The following is a 20,305-nucleotide window of genomic DNA, read 5'->3' as shown; positions in this document are numbered from 1 at the left end:
AAGTAAAACTTTAGTGCAGTTTCCTAGAATGTTTTCAAAGCTAGCCTGGTATTGTTCAGAAATAAATGGAATTGTCCTGAAAATCTATGGATTTCTGTTAAGTTTGCAAAATATTTCTAAAAAGCAGTTCCACGCCAAATTGCGAATCGAAAAAAAAAATCGACCATCTCCGATTTGCACAAAATGTTGCATAATTGGGTATTTTTGGCAATCATTCATATTTATGCAAGAAATCAGCGTTGTAATTTTTCAACTAATTGTAGCACGAAAACGTCATTTTTGATCGAAATAACGTCTGAGATAAAGTTGTAGAGATAAATAAAGTCTTTCTGGAAAAATATACATGGCATTAATTTATTTTTTATTTTAAAAAAAACTTTAAAAAAACTGTTTAAAACTCAAATACCTAAAAAATCATGCATTGAAATTTATTAATTTATGTATTAAAAAGCTCATGAGAATGCAAATCTTTTGAATATTTTAACCCATGGACACTTGAAAATTGACGAAAACCGTTGAACAAGAACTTATGCTACTACGCTTTTTTATGTAAAGTCTACACAGGAAACAATATTTATGACATTCATTGGAAATAAATAAATATACTTTACTCATTACTTTACTTTTCTAAACAACTTTATCTCAGACGTAATTTCGAACAAAAGTGACGTTTAAGTGCCATTTTGAAAGAAATTTCAACATTTTAATTTTTGAAAAAATGTGAATGATTATCCATAACACATAATTATACAAAGTTTCATGCAAATCGGAGAATGTCGAGTCTTAAATTTTTATTTTTATATCCTATTTGGCCTGGAACTGATCTGAAGTTTTCTGAGCTTCTGAGGAGTTCTCTGGACTTTATTAAAATTCCCGGATCTTTTTGACTAACCTTTACGGATATTTTAACTTTCCTGAAAGTCTGAGCTATCCTGAATTTATTGGGATTGCTCATAAAATCTCTGAGCATTCCTGAAGATCCCAAGCCGTAGCTACTGTGAGATTCTTGCAACTCCTTTAAAGTTTTTCAGATTTCTCTGAAGTTTTCTTGACATTCCTGATGTTCTCTGGATATCCTTGAAGTTCTATGAACATCTGAAAAGGTCCTGCAGTTTCCTTTTCCCAGTCTTGAAGTTCTCTAAGCTTCCCTGAAGTGTCCGATATGTTCCAAAAGCTCTCGGAACTTCCCCTATCCCTTATTATACCTCAGTCTGTTCATGAAAGTACGCTAGTAGTTTCCATTCATGAGCATGAGCAGCAAGATTGACCGCCCACGGTTGCTACTCTGTTATTGCCAGATCAGCTATAATTGCACAGAGAACCAATGGACGATGCTTCCCAAGTAACAATCTAAATGCTTGGAAGATTTATTCTTATTTTATCATTGTTTTATCATAGCATCCCTTCCAGCCTGTGGTTGTATTACGGTTTTGTGTGCTTGTCATAAAATCAGGCCGTCAAGTCGTCTATAAAACTGTTTTATGACTACTAAATTAAAACTCAGACTTCATAGTTTTAACGGTAGCTGTAAGGTGGTTCTGCATCACTACTTATAACTGAAGAATAAAACCAAAACAAAACATACAATTATGTTTTATGGTACACTTTTTATGACCGATATAAAACTTGAAGCAGTCTTAGACCTTCATTAAAGCTTCATTACAACTATCATCTTTATCAGAGGCCTAAGATTCACAGATAAGAAATATACTGCTACAACAAAAAATACTCAGAATTTTTTTGTCATTATAAAAAACAAATCTATTCAGATATATGAAATGAAAACCCCTTCAGTGCTTCTGAACACGATGAAGATGAGACGATCGACAATATGAAACTCCTGGAGGAACTACAGTTATACGATCCCTACATAAGGCACAGTGCGGTGAAGGAGCTCTTAAAAATATTGAACAAGCGGCTTTCCGATACACTTCCGAAAGATCCACGAACCCTTCTTAAAGCAACGCCGACAGTTTCACTAAATCCGTTTGGAGATGGCCAGTATTGACATCACGGCTTTAAACCTTGTATTGAAAAAGCTTTTAGTGGATCCAATAAGCATTTCTTACATCTTGATTACAAGCGAAAATAGGAGGATCGCTTGGAATGTTGACTTTTTGACAGGTGGTCATGGTTTTTGTTTTGTTTTGATTCGCTGTACCGAATAAAACCAGCAAGCTAGTTATATAGCTTAAATATAACTTAACGCTCTCAATTTGGACTACGAAATGCTAAGATACAACCATTAGGTTTATGTTATGCTATAGAATTCCAATCTAGGAGAATATGTTATATTGAGGTGTTTTTAAGGAGTAGCAAGTTATAACGAAAAAAAAATGTCGCCGTATGAACAAATTTCACACAGTATGAATAATTACGCTTTAATTGATAGGCAATAAAACACTTTCATACATCTATGTATAATTAAATAATATGTGACTGGTTATTGCTCAACAGTAGTAACAGTTTTGTACTAAATAGATAATCTTTGAATGACTCTTTAATGCATGGTGCTAATGCAGACAAATTAAAAATATCCCTATATTTTAGTATTCATATGGCGCACTAAATTTATGCTCCTATTTGGTATAATAATCACCATAAATATTGCACGGCATGCTGTGAAGCATATACAGATTGGTTTAAAGTTATAATAAAGTCGTCTTATTTTCAATGTACAATAATATCAGCCATTATTACCAACTGACAAGGATCATGATTTCACATCAAACATCGAAAGAATAAAACCACAATAAAATATGTCTCAATATTAACTATCATCCAAAAACCCCAACTTAAAACCTTCAAAGTTGTCAAAATGTTTTGCGTATCATGTTTTATCAACTTCTTCAGGAGCGATTTATGCGGTTGTAATATAGTTTTATGGTAGTCATTAGAAGGCTGTTAAAACTTTCTGACCTGGAGGAGGTTTTATGTTTTCATTTTTAACAATCACGCCTAGAGTGTGATAAAACTGACATAAATCCTATGCTCCTAAAGTAGTTCGCATATCAAGTTTTAATGACTGCATTAAAACTGGGCCAATTGGCCATGACATGGCTGTATTGCGGTTCTCAGGAGATTGTTAAAGCAATGTGGTCGTCAGTGAAGGTTTTATAATTTGGTTATATCAACTGCTATAAAACTTAAATAAAACAAAAATTGTTGCTTGGGTTGTGACTAGCAATCATCCTCAATGTGTAAAAACTGGTGATCTCAAACTAGGCAATACCAGCGCCGGCCGCGCCCGAACACAAGTCAAGAAAGGAATGGGTAGGAATGTGTTGACGTGACACTCGCTTTGATGAAAGCCGAGAACATCTCTGAACTTCCACTAGGAATCACTGGGATGTTGGATAAGAGGGTTGAGTTTGCAGCAGGGTTCGTTTCGGTTAACGATAAGCTGAATTGATGTCCTAACGATCATATAACACGAAGGAGCTTGGGATTGAACCCACGGTGATCTGCTCAGTAAGCAAAAACGTTTGACACTAGGCAAACGAGCTCTGTTTTAATCATCGAGTTGCAGTTATTTCCGTCCATTCATAATAACTAATAAAATTATTGACAAATATCTAACGTACGTCATATATTATCTAAACAAATTTTTGTCCGTACCGTTCAGCCCGAATTATATCAGTAATGGTTTTTATAATAGAGACCTGGGATATATCAACTCAGGCTTGGGTGCTAACCCATGATCTTCTGCTCAGTAAGCAAAAACGGTTGCTCTAAAGCCACCGTGCCATTTACATCACACCAAGCTACTACCGACGATATATCAAGCCCGGGTAAAAATCAATTCAAATAAAATGACGCCCCCGAAAGCAATTAAGAATGTTTTTCAAACCGGATGAAGCAATTTTAATATACTTTTTACTGTTTCCGTACCGTTACGCCCAATTTCTATCTGATACGATCTTCTGAAATAGTGGCCTGGGATAGATCTTAACATTCTTTTCCAGCAAGACCCAAACATGTTTATGCACCTGGGTGGAGCAAAAAACATATTCTACCGAAAATAATGGCTTTGTACAATAATACGTTATTAATGAAACTTCAAACTAAACCTTTTTACGATTGAAGCGTGGCACATGGATCACACCACCGATCAATCAGATCGGCTCCCCCCACACAGCACCGACAAATCTGACATAAGACCATATTTTTGATACGTTCGACTCCAGCTGCACAATCACATATGATAAACTTCTCATCCATATCACTTCATTTCTCCCGGCTGGCACGCTCATCACCGATCAAACAAGAGCATTTTTTCCATTTCCCCTTCAAACCACTGCGTGCACAAAAACAATGCACATTGCAAAAACCCAACAAAAGATCAGCGCGGTCGAGTCGCACCGGCAACAAAGGAAAGCGAGAGCACACCAAGCACCTAAGCAACAGGGGGAAAACAGCTGCACAAATCTTTCCAAATCAAATTATCGCGGCCGGGACACAAAACCAACAAAATTCGAGCACCGAAAAACTCAAAAGACAGCATCAAAGTATGCTAGTAGTTTCCAATCATTCCTCAGAACTTCTCCTGATGATGTTGCTGGATTTGTTTTGAAATTCATGAATCGTCCGTTTTCTGCACTTCCTTGACTTTCTTGGAACTTCTGCGAAGTTTCGAATTTTCTTAAGTTCTCTTAACTTTCCTGATGATCTCTGGGTGATCTTCAAGTTTTTAAAATTTTTGAAAGTTTTCGTTATTTTCTTGAATTTATTGAAACTGGCGTTCAGTTCTCGAAATTTACTTTAAATTCCCTGAAGTATCCGCAATTTTTCCGATATTCATAGAACTATCCTAAATTTCTCAGAATTGCCTGAAGTTACGTACCTTTCCTTTAGATTTTTAAATTCAACTGAACTGGACTAAAGTTCCTGCTATTTAAATAAAGTTAATGGAACTGAGCTGAAGCTTTGGTTTTGGAGGTTAGACGAGCTCAAAGCAGAAAATTTATTTTGGGATTTTTTTTTCCTTTGGTTTTGCTTTTTCCGTCGATCTTGTTTTCCGTGCTGAGCACCAATGCTACCGACGCCAGAGAGGCAGCTCCCACACCTGGACCCTACCTATCGACCCATCAACTCATGAACCGGGGACCAACGGCTTTACTTCCCATCCGAAGGAAGGCGTGATCAGAGATGTTATGCCTCAGAACATCCCGGCGGCGCCGACTGGGATTGAACCCAGGCCTGCTGGGGTGAGAGGTAATCACGCTTACCATATTATGGGATTAATTTAACAAAATTCTTTTTTTTTCCTTTGGTTTGGTTTCCGTCGATCTTGTTTTCCGTGCTGAGCACCAATGCTACCAACGCGCCAGGAAGGCAGCTCCCACACCTGGACCCTACCTATCGACCCATCAACTCATGAACCGGGGACCAACGGCTATACTTCCCTTCCGAAGATGTGATGAGATGTTATGCCTCAGAACATCCCGGCGGCGCCGACTGGGATTGAACCCAGGCCTGCTGGGGTGAGAGGTAATCACGCTTACCACTACACCACCGGCGCCGTTAACAATAAAATTCATGAAAAGCATAAATGTGTCTTATATTTGGTCTCCTTAACTGCATTACAATACAATCAATGTTCCAGAACTTCAATTTACTAACTGTGGCTTTCATGAAATGGTTTCTTGCAATATATGACCTGCGGAAATAATTATGACAGCTAGTCGGTTGACAGCAGGCCTGTCGAGAAGTGGTCTTATTGATGATGCGCAGGGTTGAGCAAAGTCAGACGACAGTGGCGTAGTTCGCCCCCAACACTCTTCGTTCTTCACAGAGGTTCTTGAAATTTTCCTTAAATCTATGGAGCTACCCTGCAGCTATTGTAGCCAACTCTAAAATTTTTTAAAACTTCCCTGTATTTCTGGATGTTCGGTAAGTTCACGGAACTATCCTGAAGTTTTCGGTAACAAGAAGTAATTAGAGGTTCTTGACAGTAATCACAAATTTTTCTGCAGCGAATGGATCTAATCTATTGTTAATATTATTTATTTTTTTTTCTGAAGCTCTCGGAACTTCATTTAAGTTTTTGCCATTTTTGTGACGTCCAGAAGACTCCCAAACTCTTTTAAATTTGCTCTTGGAACAGCTGTAAACCTCTTGCATTTTTTTCTGAAGTTAATCGAATGGCCCTGAAGATTTTAAAATTGCCCAATTGTGTCCAAAAGTTTTCAGATGTTTATGGAACTGCTTTGATGACCTAAGACCTTTCCTAAAGATCTTTAAACATACCTGAAGTTTTCTGGAGTTTCTGGAGTTTCAATTTCTGAAACTGTTTTAATCAAATGGAACTACCGTGAAGTTCTTTAAATTTAATTTAAATTCACAAAATTCTTCTGCAGTTCATGGAACTAAAAAGTTCTTGGAGCTTAATCTTAATGATCATTAAAATTTCCCCAAAGTTCTGATCTTTCCTGAAGTTCTCTTATCGTCTCTGATGTTTTTCAAAGATCTCTGAATGTGTCACATATTTCCCAAAGTTCTTGAAACATCTCTGAAGATTTTGAAGCTTCCCTGGAGTTTTGGAAACTGCTCTTAAGTAGTTGGAACCTCCCTGGTTTTATTTCTGGACTTCCCTGAATTTATCAGAACTTCCATAAAATTCCTGCAATTTTCCTAACATCAATGGGATTGTCCTGAATTTTTTCTGATATGTTGTTGTTGAATATTACATCCAAACAGCTGCAAACATGCGTCATCGCGCTGATAGTGTAATATAACGTTGTATGAAATACGTAGAATTTGTATTCCATTTCATTCAGATGAATGTTATTGGGGGAGAGGTAGCTCATCGATTCTTCCGGTTCGCCTCCTAGCATCGTGCTATAAGGTACCAGGCGATAACCAGGGTAGTTGATCGATAGCTCGATGACGTCATTTCGTTGGCGTCTGCAATGGGAAATTCTCATAGCAGGCGTTGACGATGAGACGTTGTCGAGTTGTTGAATAGCAACTATCGTGGTAACTCACCGATTACCTGTCGATCTGCCAAATTTGGAAAGACGTCTGCATTGAATTGTCTCATATAATAATATTCCGCCCACTATATCACAAGAAATTGCGAGTAGCTGAGTGGAATGGAGATAAGTTAAGCATTGGGTACAGGACCAAGTCTCCCCTGGGTGGTGCCAAAAGATGAGCGCAATAGAATCATCAAGTTGCCATAAGGCACGGAATGAGACTATTGCATGGCTGGGTAGTCAAAGTCTTCCATTCGTTAGTCATTTCAGGTGGATTAGAACAGGTTTAGGTTTAGGGTGGGCGTTGGCCAGATTTGGATTTTTCAGATGTAATCCTGGATAGATACCCTGTCATTGAACGTCGCGTGAAAGTGGAACTTAATGAAGGCCTAAGTACTTTTTCGTAGTTTTTAGTTTTCGGATTTGAAAGATCGTCGGTTACAGTGGCCTGCTTACTGAGCAGAAAAACGCGGTCCCAGGTCCTTACATATCAATGAGATTTATGGTAAAATCGCTTGTGTATCGTGTATTTTGCGAAACTCGTTGTTGTCGTTGGTTCCGGGTTTGAATGGATACACAAATTTGAGCAACGGTATTATGTGATATGAGGGGCTCGGTGGCCTTAGAGCAACCGTTTTTGCTTACTAAGCAAAACATCACGAGTCTAATCTCAGGCCCATCCACATTCAAGATTCGTCAATCGTTTTATTTGTTAATATGACTACATGGTAATAACAGCAACTCGGTGATTAAAAAGGTGCTCGTCTGCCTAGTGGCAAACGTTTTTGCTTACTGAGCAGAAGACCGTGGGTTTAGTCCCAAGCTCCTTCGCGTTATATGATCGTTAGGACATCAATTCAGCTTATCGTTTACAAAAACGAACCCTGCTGCAAACCCAACCCTCTTATTCAACATCCCAGTGATTCCTCGTGGAAGTGCAGAGGTGTTCTCGGCTTCCATCAAAGCGAGTGTAATGTCAACACAATCCTTCCCATTCCTTTCTTGACCTGTGTTCGGGCGCGGCCGGCGCTGGTATTGCCTAATTTAAGATCACCAGTTTTTACACATTGAGGATGATTGCTAGTCCCAAGCATCGTCTATTGGTTCTCTGTGTAATTACAGCTGATCTGGCAGTAACAGAGCAGCAACCGTGGGCGGTCAATCAAGCTCAAGCTCATTCAGATGAATGTTATATTGCATCTGCTTTTTCATAATTACGCTAATATTTCGTACATCAGCTTGAAAAACGTTGATCGGTATTACAACTTTTGTTGCTGTATACCTGTATACAACAAACGTTCACGCAAACATGCTTGGCATACACAGTTTTGGTCACGAGCTACTCATTTGCTAATAACTTTGCACACAGTTGATGAAACATAGTTCTTTTAGAAGCAGTAGATAGAATAGAGCTTAAGCTTGTTATAGATACGTAAAAAAAATCTAGTAATAAACTGTATTTGTTTTAGCGTTGTAAAAATGAAGTAAGAAAAATGATTGGTTCAAATGTTAAGATTTACCTACTCTTTGCATATCTATGGTAAACTTTGATCCTAATATATCAATTACTTTAAAAAAAAACAAATTTCAACAACTGAGTGGAAATTTATTAACAAATGAGCAGTTGGTGTGTACAACTGTGCATGCCAATCTCGCACGCAAACCAAAAATGTATTATATTGGATGATAGGATGTTATCTGCATTTCCTATCATCCTCCGCAGCAAATACCGCAGCGAATGATATAAGTTGACCTAGCAGGCGATGTTATGGTTTTTTTTTGTCTTTTTTATTTCGTGTTCTGTCTACGCTTGCGACAATACCAGCAAGCGTTTTATTTGTTTCTAGCATTGTAGAAAGATGCACACACTTGCCTCGATTTTCGTCCGTCAGAAAAGCATGCGAAATCACATTATCGTACTACAGGGGTTACTCAAAATAACTAGGATAGGAAAATTTTGGGTCAAATTTGAAGTGTTGTAACTTCGTCAAATATGATCCGATTTTAAACCTTCTAGGAGCATTTGACTGGAAAACTAGTATCGTTCTACGGTATACCGAATACCGGAGATAATCCGGGTTTCCGGAGGGCTTGTCTAACTTGCTAAATTTTTGGTGAAATTTTATATATGATGCTGGTTAAATATATATATTTTTAGTAAATACAACGAAAGAAGAACCATTTCTAAAGCGAATCATATGCCAAGAACTAAAATCAGCCTATAATCAACCGAGATATGGCCATTTCCCTGAAACCGGTTCTGGTGGAGGGTTCTGAATGCGGGCTGATCATTTAATCACTCAAAACATGTCGTGCGACAGCTCATTCTTCATGGTTTCTCGTCAATAGACTTTCAAAAAACTTTAAATGCATCATTGAACACATTGGCCACTCTCGGAACATCCAGTTTCAGCCTACTACAGGTTCTCCTCAGGGCATTCCAGTGACTCCGGAAAGGTCAATGTGGTCAATGATCCACTTCAATTCTATAGAAAGCATATTCATGAAAATCCATGAAGAAAGAGCTGTCGCACGGCATGTTTTTGAATTAAAACGCAATTGTCCCCTGCTACAGGTTCCCCAGGGGGTATCCAGTGGTTCCGAGAGCGGCCAATGTGGTAAATGATCCATTTGAAGTTAAATGAATGCCTATTCATGAAATACCATGAAGAATGAGCTCGGCATGTTTTGGTGTTAAAATGCAATTGTCTCCTGCTCCAGGTTCCCCGGGGGGCATACTGGATGTTCCGAGGGTGGTCAATGTGGTCAATGATGCCTTTAAAGTTTTTTGAAAGTCTATTGACGAGAAACCATGAAGAATGAGCTGTCGCACGGTATGTTTTGAGTGATTAAATGATCTGCCCGCATTCAGAACCCTCCACCAGAACCGATTCCAGGGAAATGACCATATCTCGGTTGATTATATGCCAATTTCAGTTCTTGGCATATGATTCGCTTTAGAAATGGTTCTTCTTTCGTTGTATTTACTAAAAATATATATATTTAACCAGCATCATATATAAAATTTTACCAAAAATTTAGCAAGTTAGACAAGCTCTCCGGAAACCCAGAATATCTCCGGTATTCGGTAACCAGGATTGTTTTTGTGGCTACACCGTAGAACAATACTAGTTTTCCAGTCAAATGCTCTTAGAAAATTTAAAATCGGATCATATTTGACGAAGTTACAACACTCCAAAGTTGACCAAAAATTTGCCTATCCTAGTTATTTTGAGTAACCCCTGTATGTGCGCTTCTTATTCGCTTGTTCCGAAGCATGGAAAGAGCAGTGGAGAAAGCACAGGTTCGAATCCAGCCGGTACTCGTCATAATTAATTCCTCTCACTTATGCACACTCCACATTTTTCGGTCTCCAATTTACTTTCATTGAACCGCAGCATTATATAGCTCAACCTCCGTTCATGTGGTCTCCACTAACATCGTGCGATGATGAATCCCATATAATTGTAAGCAAATCTTTCATATCCCAATTGGGTGTATTAAACCCGATCAATTCAATCCAATAGATCGCATTTGTTTTTATCACTTGGAGCGGTGCAATTTTCTTCACATCACAATCATAAGCCGGCCCATACAAAATGCAATCTGTTTGTATCTGATGAGTGTCACACATTTTGTATCTAATGAGCGCCGAGAAGGATTGCGATTACTTCTGGCTATCTTCGAGAATATCAGGGAAGATCAGAGAACCTCAGGGTAGTTCAATCAACTTCAAAAAATAGCAGGAATTGTTCAGAAATTCCACGAAACTCAGGGAAGTCAAGAGATTTTCGGAAGAGCTTAATTATTTTTATGTATTTTAATATTTTCAGGGATTTTCCAAGTATTTCAGAGCAGTTCCATAAATTAATTGCGGAAACATTCCTGAAGTTCCTAGGATTTATGGAATGTTCGGAGAATTTTAAGAATGTTTCAAAAATGTCTGAAAATTTGTGGGGCCTTCAGCGATGTTTTATATGAGGATAGGAATGTAATGTCGGCCTAAATGCACCTTATTTGGGCTCATACATAAATTCAGCAATCAACTAAATTTTCAATAGCGACCAAAAATATCCATTAGTACCGTCCCAATGACGCATTCATCTAGATAAAATTGATATATAACAGATTTTGACGTAGGACTACGTCTTTGATTTCTATATGGGGGTACACTTTTTAAAACCGAAAATGGAACATGTAACAAATTAGGAAAGATTTTGAACGCTAATAACTCAGCTGCCCCTGGTCCAATTTCAATAATTTTATCACCAATCGATCAGAAATATGGCTACGCATCGATAACAATGCTTCCGAATGTTGATTTTCAACAAGAAACTATAAACCTACATGCATATGCTGTTTCCCCAGCACAGTCGTCAGAGAGTAGTAAGTAGACGAAAAAAGTCGAAGTGACATTCGCCTCCGATCCTCGGACGCGTGCGAATAGGGAGGATGGAATTGTGTAATATTTTGCACACTCATCGCCATACTCAGAACACACGCTCCCAACGACCACGGTGCTGTTTGGTCGTCGAAATTAGTAGCAGCAGTAGCAGTGCTTTCGGCGTGTGGCGTTGAAAATTGTTCTCCAGTAACAACGAAAGGCTGCCCACATAAGCAACCATCGAAGGAGGAAGAAGCTGCTATGTATCGGAATCAGTAGCTCTTCGTGAGTCGCTGCGGGTCGGTCATCTATGCCAAGCGTGTCACCCTCGCTGCAAGCGACATACAGCTCGACAGCCTCATCCTTATTGAACACCCAGCTCAGAATTACTCAACCATCACTACAAAACTGTCCTTTTCCGGGCCACCAAAAATGTGTTAAAGAGTATTATTTGGACATTGGTCAAGGTCATCAGTTTCCGCAAGCAGCTAGCCTCGCCCCATTTATATAATTCGGAAGGAAATCCTGTGAGAAGTGAATTGAATACACTTCAATACCAAAATGCACATAACTTAAAAATTCATAAATAACAAAAAAATCAAAATACACCTTTTAAAGTCGGGTAGATGAATCGAAAATACTCAAGTTGACAGTCCCTTGGATTTTTTTAATCAACTTTCTCTTTGAAATAAATACTACAAATTTGATACGCATACAAATAAAAATTTGATTGATCAATTAAAAGAACTAAATGTTCACATTTGTTCCGTCCACTAGCGGTCCTACGTCAAGCTTCCGTTCGTGCCCCTAGGCACAGACCCTTCTACTTTTTAACGATGGGCCCAATCTTAGATCCATAGGCCAACATTAGAGCCATTTCCCCTATGTCAGGAAAATTGTAGGAACGCTACAAAAGTTCCGAGGAAATCTTGTAAATTTAGGAAACTTTAGAAAAGAACCGGGAATTTTTTGATAATTTTTGGGATCTTCAAGTAAGTTTAGAAATTTTAAAGGATATTCCATGAGCTTCAGGACAGTATCGAAAACATCAGGAAAATTGCGAAAATATCAGGATAGATCAAATAGCTTGAAGGCAGTTCAAAATAATTCAGGAAAATTTGCTGGAATTTTTTGAAAGTTCTGAATACCTCAGGAATGACTATATTTCCTGTAACTTCCGGAAAGCACCGAAAACTTTTGAAAAATCTAGACTTGGAGAAAATTTCTGCAGAATGCTCCTAGGGGATTCTGTATAGTATTCTTGAGGAAATTCTAATAAAGATTCTTACAGATTTGCAAGGGGAACTGCAGGTTGATTCTTTTGAGAATTCTATGGATATTTTGAGTAATTATGAAGAGAATTCCAGGATTATTCTAAAAGAAATTCTGTGCATAATTTCAAAGTAACTTCGAGGAGAATTCAAATGGCAATTACAAAGGATTTCTTACCACAATTCGTAGAAAATTCCGACAAGAATCCACATGAATTCCAAGAGAATTTTAATAAAATTCCAAAGGTATCTGACTCTGAATCTTTTTTGGAAAGCACACTAAGGGGAGATTGCTTAGGGAATGCTGACGAGAGTTCCCAACGTGGTAATAGCAGTAATGGATAAAATTCCAAGGTAATTCTGACTCATACCTTTTGAGGATAATTCCATAGGGCTTATGAAGAGACTTCCAGGAGAATTTCAACAGAATTTCATTGAAATTTTCAACAGAATTTTTAGGAAGGCTGCGAAGTCAGGTTGGCGAAGGAAGCATTTTTGGTAGGATTTACACCCGCAGTCACAGCTAAATGTGTTTTCAACATTGGAATAGTAAGATACCTCTGATTTAGCTCCGGCTCATTAAAAATGCCTCTGACTCCAACGTTACTCCACAATTCTGAATACTTCTAACGGAATGTTGTGCATAATTTAAATGGAGTTTTGAAAATAATTCTGGTGATTATTCCAACGAAATACTAATGAGTATTCCTAGGAAAATCCAAGAAGATTTTCGAGGGAGTTCGGACAAAAACCTCAAAAGCTTCCTGGCAATAATTTAAATTCAGGTAGTTTCTACGGAATAACGAGGAAGATGCCAAGCTACTTGTTTTTGCAGTTACGGATTTTTTAAGTTATAAACATATACTTATACAAAATATAAGTTTTGCTCCACCAGGCTCAATTCATTTTAAATCAGGTCCCGAGATCATTTGGATGCGGACTCATACTGCACTTACCCTTTGAAGTTTACATGGGAATTACTATGGGTAAAGTGAACTTTCTGTTCTCAACGTCCTAGCAACTTCGCCATAATGATTTACGGAAAAATTACTCCTGCTCATATGTGAAATTTTATCAGCTACAACTTTATGATTAGACTTCAAGTTAATTAGTTATACATTAATTACGAAGTCTATAACTTTCTGATATGATTAATCGACTACTTTCACTGCACAAAGCGAGGTTACTTTTAAATTTTAATTGATTTTTTTTTAAACTTTTCTTAACGAGACAATGTCGAGAATTTATTATGGACATATTTAATCGATAGCATAATAAGACGTCTTCAGACTCTTTCTCGGGATTTGTCTTTGACTTCAGGGAACTTCGTAAAACTTCAATGAATTCTAAGAAGTTCAGGGAAAATCGTAAAAATTGACGAATCTTAGTAGAACTTTTGGAAACTTCATAGAACTTCAGAAAAATTCATTGAAACTCAAGGAGCTTTGCAAAAGCTCTGAAAGCTACGTTGGAGGGCTTTTAGAGCTTTTGCAAAGCTCCTTGAATTTCAATGAATTTTTCTCTACACACTTAGAAATGACTAAGTTTACACGAGACGTAATCCATATTGGACGTAAATCATGTAACGTAAACAAACATTTCATTCTTTTAATTTTGTCGAAGCTCTTAACGGAATCCCTTAATGAAGAGCTTTGAGTGTGTTGGTTTATTTCCTTTCAATTCCGTTATAATTACTTATCTTTTGACAGATACGCGTATTTCGCCTACTACTTGCAGCCTTCATCAGTGCCAAGTGGTGTTGAGTACTTGGCACTGATGAAGTCTGCAATTATTAGACGAAATACGCATATCTGTCAAAAGATAAGCAATTATAATGGAATTGAAAGGAAATAAACCAACACATTTAAAGCTCTACATAAACATTTCATGTAAAATTAAGTGTTCTCAAACCGAAACATAAGCAAGTTGACGAAGAGAACGTTTGATTGAATTGATTTTCTGCCGGAGCCGATGGGGTAGTGGTAAGCGTGACTGCTTTCTCACCCCAATGGGCATGGGTTCAATCTCAGCCGAGGTCGGTAGGATTTTTCTGGTTTTTGTTGGTCCCGGCCCATGTGTTGAATGAGTGCGATATCCTACGCAGGTGTGGAAGCTGCCTTCCTGAACATTCGATTGCCGTCAATGGATGGCAATCGATGTCCGTCGGTGATGGGCACTACACGGAGAAAAAATACTACACAAATTTTGAGTTCTTTTTACTTAATATTGAGTTCAGCCTCTCACTTGCACTCTTTATTGTTGTCAAAAAAGGAACGAGAGATTCGGCTCAACGATATAGTTCAGCCTAATAAGTTACTTCTGAGTAAATTGCATATTCTCAAATTTACGTGAATTAAACTTAATTTTGGGTAGAATATACTTAAGAGTAGGTACTTTTTTTGCTGGTGTTAAACGTAAACTACTATGTGCGATTTACTCAAATTTGGGTTATTGGGCTGAACCCCGGAATTAACTCGTTTCTTTCAACTGATTCTTATGTCAAAAGGGTCGCATACATGTGTCGGTCTCAGGGAACAGACATTTACATGACTTTTTCGTAATGTGTATTTATGTTTTGGGATTTTCGTAGAAGTTAAACATTATTTAATTTCAAGGAAACTCATTATTGATCGGGAATCTTCATACTTTTTTGAAGCCCCATGAGTCTGGTATAGTTCAAGGAATTACGTACAAGTTCAAGAAATTTTGTAGAAGTTTTGCGAATTTCGTAGCATTTTCAGGAGCTGCATAAAACTTCATATAAGTGCAAGGAGTTTTATTGAAGATTTAAAAATAGGTTAGCAAACTTCAAAGGACTTCAGGGATCGCTGCAGTTTAGGGAACTTCGTTGCAGTTTGTCAGAGATCTTTCTTCAAAAAAGATCCATGAACTTCTTGGACGCTTTGGGAACTTCGTAAAATTTCAAGGAACTTTGCAGATGCTCAAGAATATGTGTAGATGCTGGGGGACTTTTCAGAGGTTCAAAGATGTTCAGATATCTTTGTAGAATTACAAGGGATGGAAAAATATGGAATTTGGGATAAATTCAGAGAACTTCGTACAAGTTGAGGAGATTTTGTAAAACTTAAGGGAGTTTTGTACAGGGATGGGCTATAAACTCAGAACGGTGCTAAACATACTTGCTCTGCTCTCAAATACGGGAGCATGCCTTTGATAAGAGGTAGGAGAAAGAGACAAAGAAGAGAAATATGTCATACCTGGGTGAGAGCAGTTGGACTACACGGGTGTTACTCGCGCATAACAAAATCGAGTAATTAATGCACTATGTATTGACGGAAGAGGCACTTTTCAATCGCAGGAGACGTGGTTTAGAGATTTACAGGAATTAATACGGAAGATAGGCTGAGCGCATAATATATGCAGTGTCTGCTTTTTCTGCTCAGCCTCTGGTGCTTAAACGACAAGTATGGCTCTAAAAGATTGCAAATTGTCATCTACGAGCATCCACCCCCCCTTCCTCGCCTCCCTATCCGTCTCCGTCAGCACCTTAAAACTCCACTTTGGACAACATATAATTCATTCGAAATGCCTGAACCAATGACCATTGCTTGTTCAAAATCAGAAAGCTTTTAAGGCCAAGCGTTGTTATGAAATAAATATAATAAAATTAAATGTTTCACCATTAATATGATAGTAAGCCTCGCCATAATAGGTCATATTATTGGACGAAGGGAAGTACAAATAACCAACTTTTCCGCAGATAATTACAGCGATGGCTAGAACGATAAGAACATAAAGTTCATTTTTCTAATTACCATATTAACTTCTAAGGGCAAGTTTGCATATAAATGAGCTCACATTTTAGGAGAATTACCATGACTTGATTTGAATTCGATTAAGCTTAGTGCAGCAAAATCGACATTTTGTACTACTCTAACACACATAGATTCTATATGACATCCCAAAAAAAATTGAACGCTGAATAAAAGCTTATTTAAGCCAAAATATGGTTCTTCAGCTAAAAAGTAGCTAATTCAGCTTTTAATCAGTTGAAATTGTTTGTTGACATACTAGTTTGAGTAATTCTTGTAAAATTCTTCTTATTTGACTGCCCTTTTCTAGACTGGTTTATTTTTTTAAATACAATTAACCGAATCGACTGAAATATTTCACATTTGCAGTCAAAGTATTGAACGCCTTCAATTTGACTAAAATTTGTTCACGACAAAGATAAATTTGATTTTTTTTAACACCTAAGAAATTATTGACGCACATATACTTTTATCCGGTACTGTAGGTTACAGCTCAAATTTTATAATCGATATATTATTTTGAATAAATCCTTATTCATATTCGTAAAATTCTCGGTCATCCGATAAATGATAATCAAACAAAATCTGAAAGAGACGAAGGATTTCATCTAGTTTCTAAGGTGATTCACTCTACAGTTCAATCGCTCAATCGATTGACAATCATTTCACTAGCTGTGGCGCATAGCTTCATCAAAACCTAGTTCAAAATAATTGAAACCCCACAGTCAAAACAATTAAAAAGCACCAGCGTTCTACTTACTGAAATCGCTCTGATCGTCGTGCGTCCCATTGACGGTCCCATCGGCGAGCAGCTGCAGGTATCGGTTCTTGATGTAGAGCTGAATCTTGCGGTTCGCACCGGTAATGTGCGACAGATTCGCCGATCGTTCGTTACGGTCTAGATTGGACGAATCACTAGCACTACCATCGGCCGTCGCATTACGATGCTGCTGCTGCTGCTGCTGATGGTGATGGTGTCGTCCTGCCCCTCGTCCCCGGCCGCCACCACCAGCGGTAGCCATTAGGGTTCCATTACCTGTTAGATAGTGCTGATGCCGATGGTGATGGGGCGGGGAGGCACTACGTCCGACCCTCGATAGAACCGGCCACCACCGACTGCGGTCCTCTGCGTTGTCGGAGATGAGCCGCCGATCGATGCTGGACGTAGAATTGAATACTGATTGATTGACGGCATTTTGGACGTCGCCGCCGCGGTCGTTGACCTCATTTATACTTCGTACTAGTTGATCATCGACGCTGCGAACTTGGGGAACCGTTTCTGTTGTTGATGTTGTTGTGGTTCTCACCGCTGATGACGATGGTGATGCAAGTGATGGTGTTCTTTGGGACAGAATGCTGTCAATAGTCGGTTTGTGCGTTATCTGCTGCGGTTCGGAGCGATAACGAGCGTCGGGCATACTCGATTCACCACCGCTACCGTTTGGGGCGTCGTCGTTATCTAACAGTCGCAGCGCGACAACGTCAGCCGTTTGTTGTACATTTGATTTATTTTTATCGATCGACTGCTCAATTGAATAACCGGCGGTGTTATTTTCAGGCTGTCGTAAATTTAGCGTTGTTCGGTTTTGGTCGTCGCTCGCGCTCGCACTACCGACACGGCTGCCGGTATGCGTAGAGCTGCGATGATGATTTTCACTTTCTCCGGTGCCCCCTCGGTCGTCGTAGTTCCCCACCGTAAGTACATTCATGAAGCGATTCAGTTCGCTCACTTTGCGACTCTTGCTGGCATTTGCATGCTGTTGCTGGATGGAGCTGGTCACTGAAACTGCTGGCACCGGGTCCGAGGGAAAGTCGATCTGCGGCACATTTGGCAACACGGCCGGCAGTGGTTTTGGCATCGTCGCACAACACGGAGGCCATATCAGAATGACCAGCAGGAGGGCTCCCAGCAGGGCCAGGGCCCTCCGTCGAAGTCTTCCACTGAGCATCAACAAGTGGGCGCTGTTTGGCAGCAATTCCGAAAACAAACAAATCGGTCTTCTCGAAAAAAAATTCAATTCAATCGCATGAATCTCTTCAGGTTATCATCAACCCTGCTTGCTGATGTCGATTGGGATGCACTTGGTTTTCACGCTTGCGATTGTGCGGCAGAAACGTCCCCAGTCGTTGACCGCCCATTGCTCTCACTGGCGCACACAGAATTCAGCTCTTTGCCTCTTCTATAACCCCTCCCCCCCCGCTAAACTACCAAATGCCACACTTTTACCCGACTGACACGAATTTTACACTTCCGATTCGGCACCACCGGGTTTTCCTCTTCGCCCATCACCTCCTGACACTGACACGAGGCAAGAACATTCCGGGCGGGGGCACTTTGTAGCGAGAGAGAGAGAGAGAGAGAGAGAGATTTCTTCGATATGCTTCTTCTTTTCTTTTTTCTTCGTCGTCGGTTTGCAATCGCTCTTCCTTCACTCTACCAGATGATCGAGAATAGTGTAAGATCTTAACGCACTCACCACAGAAATAACCACTTCAAACGCAAGAATTCAAGTTGATGGGATGCTGTCGTCTGCTGTCTGCACGAGTTTCTGGAAATAAATTCGGGAGAAAAGTGAAAGTGAGTTCGATTGACAACAATAGGCACTGCATTGGGGATGGGGTCTTGTGCTCAGCGATTGGGTGTTCGAACATAATGCAATGTATTCTAAAATTGAGCCATGCGACAATATGAAATGTTAGTTGGCGGCGAAGACAGTCCATGAGTTCGAAATACATATTTATAACTAGGGGAAATGGGGTCACTATTGAAAATTTAGTCGATTGCTCAATTTATGTAAGGGCCCAAATTAGGAGCATTAGGCCGACATTACATCAATTTCCCCTTTAAGTTTGAAATTTAGAACAGAGGAATATTTTTGCAATGTTTTTCATTTTAAAATAACATTTCAATATGAACCCAAATATTTAGGGTTGCGTCCCAAGCACGACAGCATTATTGACGTAGAACTGCGACATTGTTTTTGATTCAATAATGTAATAATGTATTTTAAACTGAATGATTTATTAATATAATTTCTCAATCAATAACAATTAAATTCATCATTCACAGTTTTGAAATGAGGCGACATTCAAAATCCTAAAATTGAGAATGTAGTTTTAATATTGGAAATTCAGTGTCTACACTCAACGTTCGGTAGCTGTATATTGTTTATTTTTCAGTTACTGGAGCAGCACTCTGCCAAGTCAATTTAATTGTTTGAACGTATCTACATATATCCGTTTACACAGGACATTGAGCTATGTTTAAATTTGAAACATGCTTCTTTTTTTTTCCTTCATTTGTTTTCCGTCGATCTTGTTTTCCGTGCTGAGTACCAATGCGACGCCAGGGAGCCAGCTCCCTCACCTGGACCCTACCTATCGACCCATCAACTCATGAACCGGGGACCAACGGCTTTACTTCCCTTCCGAAGGAAGGCGTGATCAGATATGTTATGCCTCAGAACATCCCGGCGGCGCCGACTGGGATTGAACCCAGGCCTGCTGGGGTGAGAGGTAAAGACGCTTACAACTACATCACCGACACCGCTATATTTGAAATATGCTATGACACAATTTTCATAACGTTTATTATTTTATGTCCGCCTTTCTTTTGCTGATGAATGCCATGAAAGTTGCTTATCATACTTGAAAGCCAATACTTTACATTTTTGTAGACTCTATTTCACAAAGAAATGACGGCAGTAACAAAACAGAAAATTAAATGAAAGGTAAAGACAAACGCAGAGTTCTAGTTGGGAAAATAACTTTGAATAACTTAATCAATTTTACTCAGTCTAAGAGTAATTAACGTTTTGGGGATTAGGGGCACTAGTTATGAGTGAATTTTAAACTGAGAGGCATACCAAACGACAGGTCTTGTAATTTAGAACAACTTTA

At 38.9% G+C, this 20,305-nt stretch overlaps 1 protein-coding gene across 1 annotated transcript in view; it reads right to left on the bottom strand.

The window, feature by feature from the left end:
* The window catches only part of bnl (branchless), a 244,497-nt gene extending 225,864 nt beyond the window's left edge, over window positions 1–18,633 (bottom strand). The window contains exon 1 of the mRNA XM_065222029.1: window positions 17,166–18,633. Coding sequence (XP_065078101.1) covers window positions 17,166–18,354 — 1,189 coding nt within the window. The 5' untranslated portion in view covers window positions 18,355–18,633. The remainder of the gene's footprint in view (window positions 1–17,165) is intronic.
* Window positions 18,634–20,305: the final 1,672 nt, after the last annotated feature.

Source organism: Ochlerotatus camptorhynchus, unplaced genomic scaffold (genome assembly GCF_037179485.1).
Source record: "Ochlerotatus camptorhynchus isolate MF236.1 unplaced genomic scaffold, CSIRO-AGI_Acam_v1.1 ptg000153l, whole genome shotgun sequence".
Taxonomy (NCBI): domain Eukaryota; kingdom Metazoa; phylum Arthropoda; class Insecta; order Diptera; family Culicidae; genus Ochlerotatus; species Ochlerotatus camptorhynchus.
Note: the sequence above shows the minus strand (reverse complement) of the source record. Positions and strands in the feature narration are given on the sequence as shown.